Source organism: Harpia harpyja, chromosome 12 (assembly GCF_026419915.1).
Source record: "Harpia harpyja isolate bHarHar1 chromosome 12, bHarHar1 primary haplotype, whole genome shotgun sequence".
Classification (NCBI taxonomy): Eukaryota; Metazoa; Chordata; class Aves; order Accipitriformes; family Accipitridae; genus Harpia; species Harpia harpyja.
Window position 1 is genome coordinate 8,780,541 of NC_068951.1, and position 15,575 is coordinate 8,796,115.

The following is a 15,575-nucleotide window of genomic DNA, read 5'->3' on the forward strand; positions in this document are numbered from 1 at the left end:
CACGCTGGGGCAGAGCAGAATCCCTGACCAGGAGAACAGCTATAGATTATTTAATGAGAAAGCAGGAGCTTGGGAAGAGGTGGAAAAATTTAAAAGTATCTTTAGAAATCCATTGATGAAACAGCCATATATTTAACCTGGCTCTTCTCCCCTCGACATACACAGAAACAGACTCATCCTTTTTTCCCCCAAAAAACTACCTAGCTGGTGGCAGCTTTTTGTAGTATTTGCCAGAAAGGGAGAGCTGCTTTGTATAAAACCAATGGGCCTTGGGCATCTACAACCCATTACTACAGAGAGCTGTGCAGTGCTCGGTGAGCAGCTAGCCAGCACTAGACAAAGGCCCGTATCGACACTAAGAGCGCTGGGAGGAAGGCCCAATTTATCAGGTCCTCTGAGCATCTTCAAAGGAAAATACTTGGATTCTGCACTGGAGAGAGCAAGGCCTGTGAAAAAGCACAGGCAAGCAGCAAATTACAGAAAGGAGACATAACAACGCACTCAAAATACATAAACAGACTGTTCTCTGTGTCCAGGGGGAATGGGAAAGGATGTTATCAGCTTTAAGGGGATCAAAGGATATTTAGGCTGGATGTTAGAACTATCTTTTACCTCAGGCCCTCACTAGCTGTACCTCTGAAGACTGCGTGGAGATGATGTGGTGTATCCCTCACTGGCACTGTTTAAGAATAAGATGAATAGAAGCTGATCGTGAGCGGCACACGTGTAGATGTGCCATCCAGGGGATGCGCTCAGACTGCTTCAGGTCTCTTCTACATCTGCTCTGTCTGAGATTAAGCAGGAAGAATATATAATAACATTTTCTTGAATCTCAATAGATATTGTAAAACCTCCTCTGCTTTTCTTTGCAGCTGCATAGCTCCTCCACTCTGTGTAAAGCTAGCTCTAATTTGTATCCACCAAACCCAAAATTGCAGCATGTAGTTGTCAAAACCAGCATTCAAATCCACACTCAAAAAAGACAAAAAGCACACAGAACATCCTACAGAAATTCTGCCAGAAAAAGCAATTGGCTTCACTTTCCATGCTAACAGAGGAAGGACAGGAAATAGAATTTATTTTTTCTATTTAGCAAGACATTCTCATATTTGAAAATCTCATTTGTCCCAAACCTAGGAGGAGAGTTACAATTCTGAATATCTAACAAGGAGGGAACAAAAAACAAAGCCTAAAGGATTTGTCTGTACTGAACAGACACAGTGCAACAAAGTTTTTGTTTCAAAATAAGTCTAGGCTTAGCAATATGGTCAACCACAAACTAAAGAAAATGTTAAATGAATCATTGAGGAAGAGCTCTTATCAGTTTCCTGGATGGAAACTTGACACTTCGCCATATACCATGCCTTTTTTTTTTTTAACTGAAAAGTAACATTTAATGGCAATGAGCTGTAGTCGGTAACCTGTGCTGAGATCTCATCAGTTAAGGTTTTGCTCTCTATCATAATCTTAAATTCTAGTCCCAGAAATGCATCAGTCTCTAATCTATTAGTAAAGCTAATACATGCCCAAAGTGGCTGATCTGCACAAGGAAACTGTTATTAAAAAAATTCTAACAGTCACTTAAAATGGTCTCTATCTTTCAGGGGGCTGCAAGTGATTTCTTATGTAAGAAGAGGGAGCAAGCACCCAAAACAATATGCAGATACCAAACTAAAACAGAGCATTTTAAAAGCATATGTGCTCCAGCCTCAGATTTCCCCTGCTCCTTGGCATGAAGTGCCTCAGGAAGGAATGAAAGAAGCCACCTGGTCTTGCTCTCCTTGCACACAGTCTGGAGAGAGGAACTTAGTTTAAGTCTGTTGCTGGTTATTGTCATGAGTTTGGAAAGTCATCAAATTGGAGTTAACCAATTTGTATTTGTCTTTCTTAGCTCTTTGAGACATCCCTCTGTCTTTTGGATTGGAAGAGTGAGCAGAAATGGAAGAGGAGGAGATGCTGTCATATGGGGGAAGCACGTCATCTACAGCCACCCATTTACAGGTGGTGACCTCCATGTTCACTTCCATCTATGTGATGGTAAAAGTGGCACTCGGAAGAAAGGGGAACTTGTTTCCTACAGCTGTGGCACAAGGCTGTGTCAATGCAGCCACCACTGCAGACATCCTTCATTTTAGAGGTACCAACCAGTATTTTTCTCCTTATGTTTCTTCCTTTCTTTGATTCTGCTCCACACTAGGGTCTTAGTGATTGTCCACAGTCCATCTGTCCCCACTTCTACATTTTGTAGATCTAATTGCTGAATGATCCTCCACCACATACTACATTCTCAAATGATTTTGTGCTCCTAATGTCTCTCAGAGGAGATTTCAAAGACCATGGCCTTTTGGAGAGTAAGCTGAACAGAAGCAGCTGAAGGCCCAAATGCCACTTTGAAACCCTTCCTGGTGCTTAATGCTGGACTGGGAATCTGACACATTTATATCCTTGTTAGATTTTTCTCTGGTTTTTCCTAAACTTCACCAGTTTGGAAATAACATTCAAACAGCCCTCTTTCTATGCTTAGTTATTAGCACTTGACCACCCATCAAGGACTGGGGTATAGCACATAAACATATTAAGAACATGATTTTGATATTCCAAATATATTAAGAACATAATTTCACCTGGGGAATGGCCTTGGTTCAGGAAAAGTCTGATGAGCTTTTACTGCCTTATTGCCACAGAAGGAAGAGTTCAGTTAGACCACTCAAAATACTCCATGCTAAAGAGCTTTGGTTGGCAGAAGAAAGTTGGTCTCCACAAGCCTTCATACACCTTGCATTTGCTACCTGAACCTCTTTAGGGAACACCAGACTTTGCAAGCAATTCAACCCTTTATCTGTACAGTAAACCCTCAATCTTGGTTCTTGCAGAAGACCTAGAAACTCTACATTTAAAATTGTTCATGGCTGTAGTCCCACAGAATTTGAAAGACCTATGCTGTATATAATTTCTGAGGCATCACCCCAGATGTTGCTGGGAATCTCTCTGTGTATGTAAAACCTTACTCTCTCTCCTCGGTCTCCTTTGGAGCCTTTTGGCCCAGGTTGTCCTGGAGAGCCCGGTAAGCCCTAGAAGAGATGCAGAACAAGAAGGAATTAATTTCTACTGTGCATCCTTTGTGTAGGTGTAATGAATACATTTCCCAGTGATCCTCAGCTCCTGAAAACCTCATACACCCGTTAAGTAATTGGGCTGGATTCTCTTTTACCCTCAAGCAACAACAATGGAAGCTCTGTTTGCAGATATCCCTAGCCCTATATAGTTTCTGCATATCCCTCTATTTGGGTCTTTTAATGCACTGCAGGCTACTGATGTAACATTTTTAAGGGGTCAGTATGACAGGATAGTTCTTGTTCTCAGTTACCAAGAAGAAATTAATACACAGATAGTATGGTTAGCTTAAAAATCCCCACTACTTTCCCCCTCTTCATAATTGCCTCAGTGGGTGGCATGAGTAAGCATACATACCTGAAAATTAATTGGATTGTGCAGTGGAAATTATTTTGAAGCTATTCACTCACCCTAATAAACAATTTTCAAATTAAGCCCAATCTCTACTAATAATTTTGCTCCCTGGGTTGAATAAATCTATAAAACAGTCACCAATGGATAAGAAGGGCATAGTCTCCAGATTTCTACTAATTGAACTGCTTTGCAGAAATTGATTCAAATTCTTAACTTATCCACCCAGCAAAGTCACAGCTGTAAACCAGACAGGGAGAGAACAATATTGTTTGTTTATATTCAGCATGTCAGCTCCCCATGACCATATGCAAGGCACTTTTTTCCACCTTAAGTGACTTGCACATTGCCGTGGAGCCTGCAGCAAATGAGACTACTGCTCCAGTCCAGGATGCTGGTGATTTAAGCCAATCTGCTTAACAACAGCCCTCAGAAATCCCCACCTCTCAGCATCCAGAGAAATGGTCTTTTGAAGCATACCTGTGAGGAGCCTCAACATCTGGTTAAGTGGCCAACAAGACTGGACAGAAGTGTTTTAAGGGTCTAAAGGAGGAGCAGTCTCCCAGTTCCAGCTAGGAGGCAGCAATGTTCACCATTAAAATGTTGCTCCCTGCCTGCATTCAGCGCCACCAGCTCACACCAAACTGCACAGTGACCTGGCCTCCAGCTTAGCTATGTCTCCCCTGGGCCCACAAAAGATTCAGAAACTCAGGCCTGGTTTAGGAGGTTAATGAGGACTGCCAAACGAGGTAGAGCACAAACCAGACTTGGCCCTATGCCAAACATGCAGCATGAACAAAGCTTAAGTGTCCATAAGCATCCTTTGCTCTTGACAGCTCTCAACAGTGACTTTCACTGTGATTACACGGGGACGCTGAAGAACACTGAATTCCACAAATCTGTTGTAAAAAATGTAAGATTTATAATGTGTGCTGCGTGTGAAAAAGCCAGACTCTACCACAGAACCTATTTATGAATTGTGAATTACCTTATATTTAATCATATTAAACTGCATCTGTAATTTTGCTGCCAAATTTCCCACTGTGTTCATATCTATCTGGAATTTCTCATTGTTCTCCAGAGCACTCACTAATTGAAATGATTCTGCTACACTGGCAAACTTTCACTAACGTTGTCCATTGCTTCTTCAAAGTGATTAATAAATACATAGTAAAAATCTCTATTTCTAGCAATTCCAAACCTCTTCTTATCAGGATCTAGAATTATAGAATCATAGAATCGTTTAGGTTGGAAAAGACCTTTAAGATCATCGAGTCCAACTGTCAACCCAACACCACCATGCCCACTAAACCATGTGCCTTGTCTACGCGTTTTTTTGAACACTTCCAGGGACGGTGACACCACCACTTCCCTGGGCAGCCTGTTCCAATGCCTGACAACCCTTTCAGTGAAGAAATTTTTCCTAATATCCAACCTAAACCTCCCCTGCCATAACTTGAGGCCATTTCCTCTCATCCTAAGACAATGATGTAATCTAAGTTACATCCATCTGCTAAGTTACCTAACCTTTCTCTCTCTCTGTGCTCTTCAGTCACTTTTATCTCTTTAGCCATGTTAGATTCCTTTTAAATATTGATGTTACTGGTTTACCTCCACATTAAGTAATACTCTTCCCAAAACTGGAGTCCCTTTGTATCAGCCAACCACAATTTTGAGTAGTTTGGCAGTTCACTATTCATCATGACTTCACTTCTTTCCATTTAACCAGCTTTTTCCATCCATGTGAGTACTTTGCACTCCTTCTACCATAAATTCTTTTCAGTGAGTTTATCACACTCCATAATTATCTCCCCCCTCCACAATTTTTGTATCGATAAATAATCAAACTGATGTGAATTTGTGATATTTTTCTTTAACAGAAAGTGCTATTTCTGAAAAAGTAGTTTTAACAAATTCACTTTGGTGAATTGGTGAATTCCCATTGATGCATTTTTGTTCTTTTTATGTGTTCCACAGGAAACGCAGTATTTTTCTATCACTGTGTTAATAAAGCCCATGTCAGGTCCTTTGCATCAACTCAGGCCACAGTGAAATGTTTTGACACAGCAAAGCAAGATGTGTTGTTATGATTAAGGGAAAACCTGGGAAGCACTATCATTTCAACCTCTCAACACAATTCAGAACGAAAAAAGGTATTAAAATCACAGAATTTCATGGGGAACAAAACATCAGATCTAAACTTATAAAGTACTCTCCCTCTTCGTGCAATGAGATGTTTCGCACCTAACCCCCAACTCTGCCCCTCAGCCCCAAAGCACTAAAGTGCCTTACTTGTGATCCAGGGACTCCGATAGGTCCTGGTGGCCCTTTGGGTCCTGATGCACCTGGTGGCCCTGGTAGGAATCATCATTTGAGACAATTTTAAGGAAATTTAGAAGGGAGGACCCTAAATTCCAAACATATGCACTTCCTTTGATTGTTCTGCTTAGTGTCTCAATAGGTAAGAGCTGTTCATCGATCACAGGACTACAGCATAAGCACTTCATCACACACTGCTTTATTGGATACCCACATCCTGATATAATATATCCCTATGCCCTAGGGAAGATATTAGAGCTCTGGGAGGAAAAACAGGTGAAAATAGGGAGGAAGGATGTCAGTAACATGCTGCATTTTCATTGTTTAAAATGACAACTTTTGAGAAAACTTAAACTAGATCCATGAAACAGCTACATCAGAGCAAGATACTACAGTTGCTGTTTCTGAAACAGTTTCGTTGGTGGCAAGGGAAGTCCACAAGCCTGCTACGGTCTGTCTGTCTGTCTAGCGTTGTCAGAAAGTTGATGATGAACATGAAGGAGACGGGATTTGGACGTAGCCAGAGTGAGAGGCTGACTGTGGCAAAGCAAAGCTCTCTCTTGTTCTTTGCTCACTCCAGTGGCAATAAATTCTTTAAAGTCTGTACCACAGAAGAGCCTGCTTCCAGGACAATTTAAACACTGTCTAAACAGGTCAACTTGTTTTATACAGTCACTTAACAGATTCATTCCTTTTGGAAAAATTATTATATCTCAACAGTAGCTGTTAAATTATACCTGCAAATGGGGGACATGATATTTGTTTAGTCTGAACTTAGCAATACTCCTCTCTGCTTTAGTTGTCACAACACTTGAGATGAAACAATGTGGACATTACACACAAAGTACAGCTGAATCAGCTTCAATCATTAATGCACCATACAAATGCTTAAGTCAAAGAATAAAGGAATTGAAGGATAAATGAAAGGCTCTCATAATGAAAGGAAAAGCCATTTCTGCAACTAATGGGAGTTAACTCCTAAATATGCATCATACAGGGAAGTGCTGATGTTTGCAGGAATACTATCATTTAAGCCACCCATCAGCACCGAGAAAAAAGACGACTTGCCACTGAATTTTCATCCCAGAATCTGATTATTCCAGTGAAAATCTGGAATAGTTCAAACCAGCTCCAAAGTCTGCAAAGTCTGCATACACAGAGCAGCTGGCCAGATCCTGCTCAGTGGAGCTCTACAGCAACAGGACAGGATTGCAGCAGTGGTTAGAATAACTCTGCTCTCATAAACAAATTCACTGGACAACCCATTCTTAAAGACAGTCTTTAATTATTCCGTTCTCAAGATGTGTCCTGCCAAAGGCAAAATAATCTGCCACTATCAACAGATAAGAAACCTGGTTACTTCTTGCCACCCTTCCCACTCCTGGACCCACTGCTCTACTACCCTTCCAATGAGGACCACTTGCTTTCCCTGCAGGCATCCCACAGGCCACTCCAGTCTCCATCAGAAATTTCTTTTGCTCATCTTTCCCATCATTACAGGTTTGCAGCTCCACTGAATTTATTACCTGGTGGCCCAATGGGGCCCGGGGCTCCCCGTGGTCCTGGCAGGCCTGCCATGATGGTGTCTATGACGGTGGAGGCCAGCTGGGGTTCTCCGTCTGGGTTAAAGAGCAGAGCAGAGCAGTTAGTGTCCCTGCAGCAAGAGCTGCCCAGTCCCAGCAGGCAGACTTCTCTCCAAAATCCTTTGGCGCCTGTTGCTGGCCAAGGGCAGGCAGTGCTTCAGGATGCAAAACTTGGGCTCTGGGAGCAATTGCCCTTTGCTTTCTAAGGGCACAGGCTGCATCCCTCAGACCCGCAGGGCTGCTTATCCCACCTCTGATAACCCCAGAAAAGTTGTCCTTTCTTTCAAAAAAATTGGTGTTCCTGCTATATAATCCTACCTTTGAATGCCAAAGCAGATTAGGAGTAGGTCTGCACTGTACAGCAATAACTGACCCAAAATTTGCCATCTCCAAGACACATTTGGCTTCTGACTACTTGAGAAACCAAACATGGATCTGGAGCGCCCTCCCATCTGCCCTCAGTGAACTGCTGAGCCAATCTGGCAGTGTAGCATATCCCCACCAACCCAGCAAGCTCATCCTGCCATCAAGGTGGTGGTAGGAGATATCCTGAGGTCTGAGGATGCAGGAAAGCCTGGGGAGAGGGTGTGCTCTCCCCTCTCCACATACTTGGGAAACTCACTTGCTATTTAGGATTATTTTAGGTGTTCAACTGGCCAGCTTGGGCAGGTCTACTAAGTAAGTTCTGGGAAAGAGATGGAAATGGGACTGGAGCAGGGAGAGGAAAGGCATGAGCAGGAATTGGAGGAATTTTGTGCTTTTGCACATCTTTCTCAGACCTCTCCTGGTAGGATTAAAAATCAGCAGCCTGTAGCTGCCCCCATCTTCCATGATACTTGAACCAATAGGCTTACCACTTCAGCTGGTAGCTGAACAGAAAGAACAGAACTACATACATATAAAAACCCAACCCTTATTATTTTTTGCAATTACCAAACCATATTCAACAACCCTATTCCCTATGGACTTGTACTGTAGCACACTAGTAGTCTAGGGGGGTACCTGTATGGCAGAATCTTTCATCTGAACATCCCACAACACTATTTGACAGTTGTGAAAACCTAGGGGAAAAATTCCATGAGTGGAGGGAAGGGAACCCCCATGTCCTGATGCTGCTAAGATTTGCAATCCACTGTCCTGACCAGTGCTATAGGACCAACTGCATATTTCCTGTTGCATTTAACCTGGATGAAGACGATGTCTCCTGGACATTGGGATAGTAAACCCTCTGAAAAGTCCATGTTTTTCATAGCTGGAGGCTACCATGCAGGAATAATGTCCATCATCCTCCTGCCCATGACCTCAAACTTACCCACATTTCCCTTCACCCATCCCTTTAACTCATCATAGTAGAATTCAGAGGAACCCTCTGCAGGTGTAAAAGACTGCAAACGTCTCACTGCTATATTGATGTAAATATCAAGTGACACCAGGAAGATCAGAAGGGTGTTTGTTTACTCTGCAGAGTCCAGTCCAAAGGACATAAGGTGAAATCTCCAGAAATGTTAGTAGACACATTATGAAGCCTTTTCAACTTCTGGAGCGTTGGCAATGATAGGACTTTCAGGCTAGCTGTTTGAAAGCAGTTCCTAGGGAAAACTGTGAAATCTCTTTAACTGCCAAGGATGACAGTATATCTCTGCAATGCCTTCCTGGCAGGAGAACAGCACAAGATCTAACCCAGATCCCTCTGAGAACCAAATTTTGTGCCTAAAGCCTGAATGCAAACAGGTATTTCTTTGACTATTGTTTCTAACCCCATCCATCTTCTCTTCCTCACAGCCCTGAAACAAAACAACTGAGACTGTTTTCATGTTCAGAAGGAAAGGTACCCAAGTGAAGTGTGTAATCCAATTAATTTGAGTTTTATTTGACCATGTCAAAATCTATCACTGCTTGGGAGTAAGATGAAATGAGCATCGAACAGCAGTGAAGGCATTAACAATTGCAGAGCCTTTTGTTTTTAAAGAACAAGTGGTCAACAAAATCAAATGTACATCCACTGAGACGGGGAGAGGATGGGCTGCAAACAACCAGGAATTAATTACTGCTGGAAGTAAGCCAGGGATAAAGATTTGGGTTACAAAACATTCCAGCTAAATGGTACATTATTATGATGACAGAGCTACTCCCACAAATCCACCTATCCTGACATTTGATTCAACTTTATTTATGAAAGGTGATTCCATAATTGTGACACAGAAGAGAGCTCTGCTCAACAGCCCTTGAGCTCACTAGCTCCTGATTTGGCCTCTGCAGCATAGGAGTATGGACATGCAGGAAATCTAGAGTGGCTCCTTTCTCAGCTGCCTAGCCAGGCAAAACTCATTCAGATCAAGGTTTCCTTCCAGGATGAGCTCTGAATGAAACGTACTGTGAATGAAATGGGATCTAAGTGTGTTGAAACACAACCCGCACATTTTTTAAGAGACTCTCTCCATGTTCCCATAAAGCAGCAGGAAGAACTCCTATCTCCTTATAAACGCCTTCTCCTTACAAACAGGGGGACATTCTGGAGTTCACTGCTGCTGGAGGTTGTTATAGCAGCCACAAAATAGCTCCAGCAACAAATGGTAGCAGGAATCTTCCCTTCTCAGCCATCTCCTGCACTGACCCAGGCTCTGCTGGGCTCAAGGGCTGGATTTTGTTTCAGTACTTCTGGATATACCAAGGCAGAAGGCAGACAACTGTCTGCCTCATTTGAGAAGACCTTGATACACAATTTGCTCCAGCACCTTTCCGCCTCCTAGCCAAGCCAAGAGGAAGAGCGCCACCAGTCTGACCTGGGCAGATACAAGCACCCACGTTCCCTGGAAGAGAGCACAAACATCCTGCAAAGGGGAAACCTGAAGCAGCACAGAAATGCCCTGAATGAGGCAGTGAAACTTGCCCAGCCAGAGTGGCAAGGCATCTCAGAGGCACAGGCATAAACAGCTTTGAAAGCCATCGGTATGGTTTTCTAAATCAAATGCTATTCCCTTCCTCCTGCCCTTCCCCTTCGCTTCCTCTGCTCTGTTCTCCCTTCCTCAGGAAGGGCTATGCATGGCAGCAGGCACTGGGATGTCACTTTGCAAATCTTTGTTCTATGCTCTTTTTCACCAGTGACATGCTGGGTACACAGGCAAGCCTGTTGTGCCTCAGTTTCCCCTTGCTCTCCTGCAAAATAGGTTAATGTTATCTCATGTGTCCTTTGCAAACTGAAATCTTTGAGATGTAAGAAAACACAGCCCTCAACAGAGTGAAAGTTGCATTCTTTTCTCTGTTCCCTAAAAATTGTCTTAGCTTTAGCACAAGAAAGAGGGCTGAGCTGACTCTAGACCACATACCTGATCCACTCATTTTTAAGTGGCAGAGAAAGCAAGCAATCCTTGTAGCAGAAGCCTCAGCAGTGGGGTATGGCAGTTTAGCTTCTGGCCTATGTCTAATGTTTCTAAGGGATAAATTCCCCCATTATAGGCTTGATTTGTTGAGACAGGATGGAAATGAAGTAATCCTGTCTTAATTTCTTTCTGCTACCTGATCTGGAGGGAGACAACTGGGACCAATTTCTTTACCACAGCACAGTGAAACTGTGAGAAAATATTTGTCTCCCCATTTTTGGCTTCTGTCTGCTGATAAACATTGCCAACAGGAACTTGTTGCGATTAATAAAGGCACATGCATTAACCATGTTCAGGCGGAACCAAACACTGTACTACTAATAATAATCTGATACAGCTTTCTCACATCTCTGTGGGTGCACATGCCCATTACTAGGAATATGCTTCCCTCTGCTGTCAGCAGCTGGAATCTTGTGTTTATAGTTTTCAGATGTGCTCCATTCAAAATAAATAAATAAATAAATTTTAAAAAAAAATCTACCCAGAATTTACAAGGCTAAGTTTTATTGGTTGTAGAGGATCAGCTTTCCACCAACCTGTGGTATGCAAAATCAGCCAACACATAAGCAAAATGGTAAGTTTTGTAAGAAAATGGTCTTGATATTGCCATAACTTTATCATGACCACATAGATAACGTATACTTGCAGTGAGACTTGTATTAAGAAAAATTTTTATAATGAGAAAAATTGTCATAAATTTTGGGCAACTCCTTCTGCAAACCAAGAAATCCACCACAGATATGGGGGAGAAGTACAGGGCTGCCCCAGGCATGTAACAGTCACCATTTACTCACGGTCCTCAAGTCCGTTTGGGAGCCTGTTGCTGCCCAGTGTTGGCAGAGTTAATACAGATATTTATCCGCTTTCCATTTTGGGACAATACAGAGTTCACCCTTCTCACATATCAGCTGGGAAGGCCATGTAAACAATGCCTTTATATGCTTTTTAATTTATCCAGTACTTTGCAAGAAAGAGTTTAATTTAAAGGGTCGTTGGAAGGAGGGGGCAGCAGCAGTACCAAAACCATTCTTAAGGATCCTTTGGAATAAAAGGCTGAATGCAGAACAGCACCATTTGCTGTGATCTTGTAAGGCAGTGAGGTGGCTGTAATGCAAAACTTTCTTGTTATAAGGCTCATGAACGCAGCAGCTCAATCTACATTTTTTGAAAAATCTTACTATTGAACCACAATTAATTTCATCCTGCCCATATGCTCTAAGTAACTGAATATGAAATCGAGCTGTTAAAATTCTTCCCAAAGTAAAAATACATCTGTTCACTTTTGGGAAAAGGAGTCCGGAGAGTGGAGTGGGTGGAAGGGAAAGGAGAGCTCTAGAAAACTGTCAGACACAGGGAGACTTACTAATCCTTGGCTGTAACACAACTGAGCTTTGAAGATGGACATGAGCAGAAGAGGTGGGGAAGAAGCACAGCTGAAGTCTGGGGGAGTGGAGATGGGAGACCCGACAGAGCCAGGGCCTGCTTTATCTGCTTTATCATAATTAGATGCCAGCTATACAAGACTGGACCAGAAGAATCAAGCCCAAATTTGAGAGCACTCAGATAAAAGTGCATGATGTGCCTTTCCTAGAAAGCCTTTTCTCGCCATGCACAGCACAAATCAAATAAATATATTTTAATCACTGTAGGCTCCAAGAAACCTTGACCCTCCAGTTACAGGTAAGGGATAAATCCCGGTCTTGGTCTGGGCTTTCTAGTCCATAATTCTGTGTTTTGCATGGATGTGGGATAATGTTGATGCACCAGAAACACAGGTGGAAGACACATCTGCAGGGGCAGGAAAAAAGTCACATTTAACAGATGTCCTTGTTACATTATATAATTCCAGAGTTGCAAACCTTTGGTACTTAGTCATTTCTGAGCAACCCTGAGCACTGTAACGCTGCAACAGCGGCACCAAGAGGTCTCTCAACAGCACAGTTTCGTTCCAGCAGCACCTAATCGGCCAGACTGCTGTATTTCTCTACCCACATGTCTCTTGTGATGCTACAGCTTGACCTGTCATTTCACTAGAGACCCTCTTCACAGCAGCTACTCATGATGGAAGCTTAAAGGACACTATGTTGCCTCCTCAAAGCTATGATGAACCCAGAAAACCAGGCACAGGGAACAACCATAAATCCCCCAAACCCTGTTCTCACTGATGGTTTTAGAAGTGCAGTGACTTATTTTCTCATTTTGGAGAGGTGAACCCCTCTACCTTCTAAGTCTTCCGTGTTTCATCTTGAACAGGAACTTCCAAGAGACCCACACAATGGAGGCAGATTGTCTAGCTGCTCCTGGGGAAGGCAGGGCCCCTGGCAGAGCCTGGCAGGGAGGTGAGAGGAAGAGCTGAGCTGCTCCATGCCTGCCCGCTCTGCTGGTGTACCAGAAAAAAAAGGGAACCAAGGAGGAAACTTACTTTCTTTTTCAGCTGTGGGCTGAAGCGAGTAGAGAACCCCTTGTTGGAAGGTAAGAGGGAGGCTTGGGGTGGCTGGTGGCCCTGGAGGACCTGGGGGACCTGGGATCCCAGTTTCTCCTGGAAGTCCTCTCGGTCCTTGAGGTCCCAACAGCCCTGTACAGAGGCAGCAGAGGATGTGTTAGTGCATTTGAAGACATGCTAATGATGCTACCATGTAAAAAGGCAGTAAGAAGACAAAGGATTTCTGTCCTGATCTGTAATTGTGGGAATTAGAGGTGCGGGAGGAAATAGGAACAGCTTCCTAATTTTCCATTATTTGCCTTTAGCATCTTCCTCTGCAAAGCAAATAGACTTACTTGGCTCAAAGGTGCTGCAAAGCTTAATTCCTGAAAGAGCAAAATCTCCCCCCTCCCTGAGGCTGAGCAAGAAACTAAAGGCAGAAAGGTGTGAAATCAAGTGCCACTCTTTCTCTTCCCGTCCATGTGCACACCTGTATGTCACCTCACTGCTAGGAAAGCACAGAAAGAACAACAGAAGCCCAGTCAGTCCAGCAGCAGACCCCTTCCGCTTCCTGTGGGGCTGGAAGGCTCTCATTGCAAACTGAGAAACCAAAAGCCAGACACATCCTTGGCCAGACTTTAGCCATTGACAGGTTGCCAGAAAATGCCAAAAAGCGTTCGGAGCCACTCTCACATTTAAGGCACACTCCAAGTTTCAAATCTTTCCTGAGCTCAGATTTACAAGTCACAGCCTTTTAGACTCATACAAAGCACAGAGCCTGAGGTCTGGCACCTATTGTGTAGTATCGCTTTCATCAAAAGATTTAGGAACATTTTGGGGATGACGAAAGTCTCCTAGCTCAGAAATGGAGTGTACTCTGAAAGAATGGCCTCATAACCTTTTCCCTTAACATACAAAAGCATCATTAGTTTGACATCCTGGCATCTGACAGCTTGACACAAATGGTGGAGAAAAAAGGGAGTTAGAACAGGCACACAGCAAGAGGGTTAAACAGGGAACGCTCTTATCCAAAGGCTGACAGATCAGAGACTGTTTTTTACAGCTCCTGAGCAGGATGGGGAAACATGATCCTGCTCTGCAGTTTTCTGGGACGAGCTCTGTCCAGCTCCACAGGAAATCCCAGGGACTGTCATTGCTTGTGCAGGTGGTTGCCCGCTCTGAGAGCTGCTGGCTGATTTCAGTGCCTGGGGGACTTGCTGGAATACCAACTGAAGATGCTCAACATCTTGTGTGTCCAGCCTTTTATGATCTGTTTTCACAGATAATTTGTATAAGGTGAAATATCTCCTATCATGGTAGCACTGCCCTCCTCCAGGACTTACCTGGTGGCCCTGCAGGGCCCCTCTCACCGGGTTGTCCCTTCTCTCCTTTTGGTCCTGGTGGTCCTGGAAGACCAGTTGGTCCGACTGGGCCTGGAGGACCAACCTGTCCTGGCAGCCCTGAAAACATTCAGAAAGGAAATTAGTTGGAGGTTAGGACACTGCTGAGGTCAGAAGGTCTTTAGCAACCTAGAAAGCAGAGGAGAAGGACACAAAGATGCAAGGAGGAGAAATGCAGCTTTGCAGGGATGGTACAGACAGGGTGGTACTGGTGGCAAGAGCTGGCTGGTACGTAGGGCAGAAGATCCAGACTGGACCTCGCTTCTCTTCTTCCTCCAATCTTTAAAGAATCTTTAAAGAAACAAGCATGTCCCCACGCACAAGGCCCACCCCAAAAAGTCAGCAGGATGCGTACCTCCAGCTGAGATGTGCTGGTCAAAGCTAAGCTGAGCCCACACTGTCCCCTTCCCAAGGTCTGAATGGCTCTGGGCAGGGTCTGGCTGGTCCCTCAAGCACTCCTTTGCTAGCTTCATCCAGACACACGTGTCAGTTCCATGGTAGTCCCAATGTATCAAAATACACAAAATATATTTGCAAAAGCAAATCAAACTCTGTCTCCCACTTGCTCTGGCTGATATATACATACCACCCAGAGATTCTGCATCAAAGATGTTTCCCTGTTTTCTCCTGTTTTCATTCATCTGACAAGTGTACCATGCTGTGCACAAGCATTTTTCATCCCAAACTGAAATTAATGCACCCACACTTTTGAAGTAACTAGATGTTACTAATTTATATTAATTAACAGGGTGCTGAGCAAACCCATCTGGAAATACCAGTAACACAATAATTACAGCCCAGCAGGATGCTTCTTGGAAAGTCCACTCAGACCCCAGTAAGCCTACGAAAGGTGCAGGCAGCATTTGTAATCTGAAAGTGACTATTTCTGATGACACTAAATAAAATCTTAATGTTGTTTTCTTTAGAGTGTCAAAATAATAACAACACTTGGCAATTTTATAGTGTTTTTCAGAAAAACACTGTGCGTCTTTGGCTCACAAAAGTA

The 15,575-nt window shown here is 43.5% G+C and overlaps 1 protein-coding gene across 7 annotated transcripts in view; it reads right to left on the reverse strand.

Annotated features, from left to right (window-relative positions):
- The window catches only part of COL26A1 (collagen type XXVI alpha 1 chain), a 182,096-nt gene that overhangs the window by 11,714 nt on the left and 154,807 nt on the right, over positions 1-15,575 (reverse strand). For all 7 annotated transcript variants that reach the window (XM_052804514.1, XM_052804509.1, XM_052804512.1 and 4 more), the window contains 5 exons: positions 14,513-14,629; positions 13,170-13,322; positions 7,311-7,403; positions 5,758-5,819; positions 3,009-3,071 (listed from right to left, as the gene is read on the reverse strand). In XM_052804514.1, the coding sequence (XP_052660474.1) occupies positions 3,009-3,071; positions 5,758-5,819; positions 7,311-7,403; positions 13,170-13,322; positions 14,513-14,629 (488 nt within the window). The remainder of the gene's footprint in view (positions 1-3,008; positions 3,072-5,757; positions 5,820-7,310; positions 7,404-13,169; positions 13,323-14,512; positions 14,630-15,575) is intronic.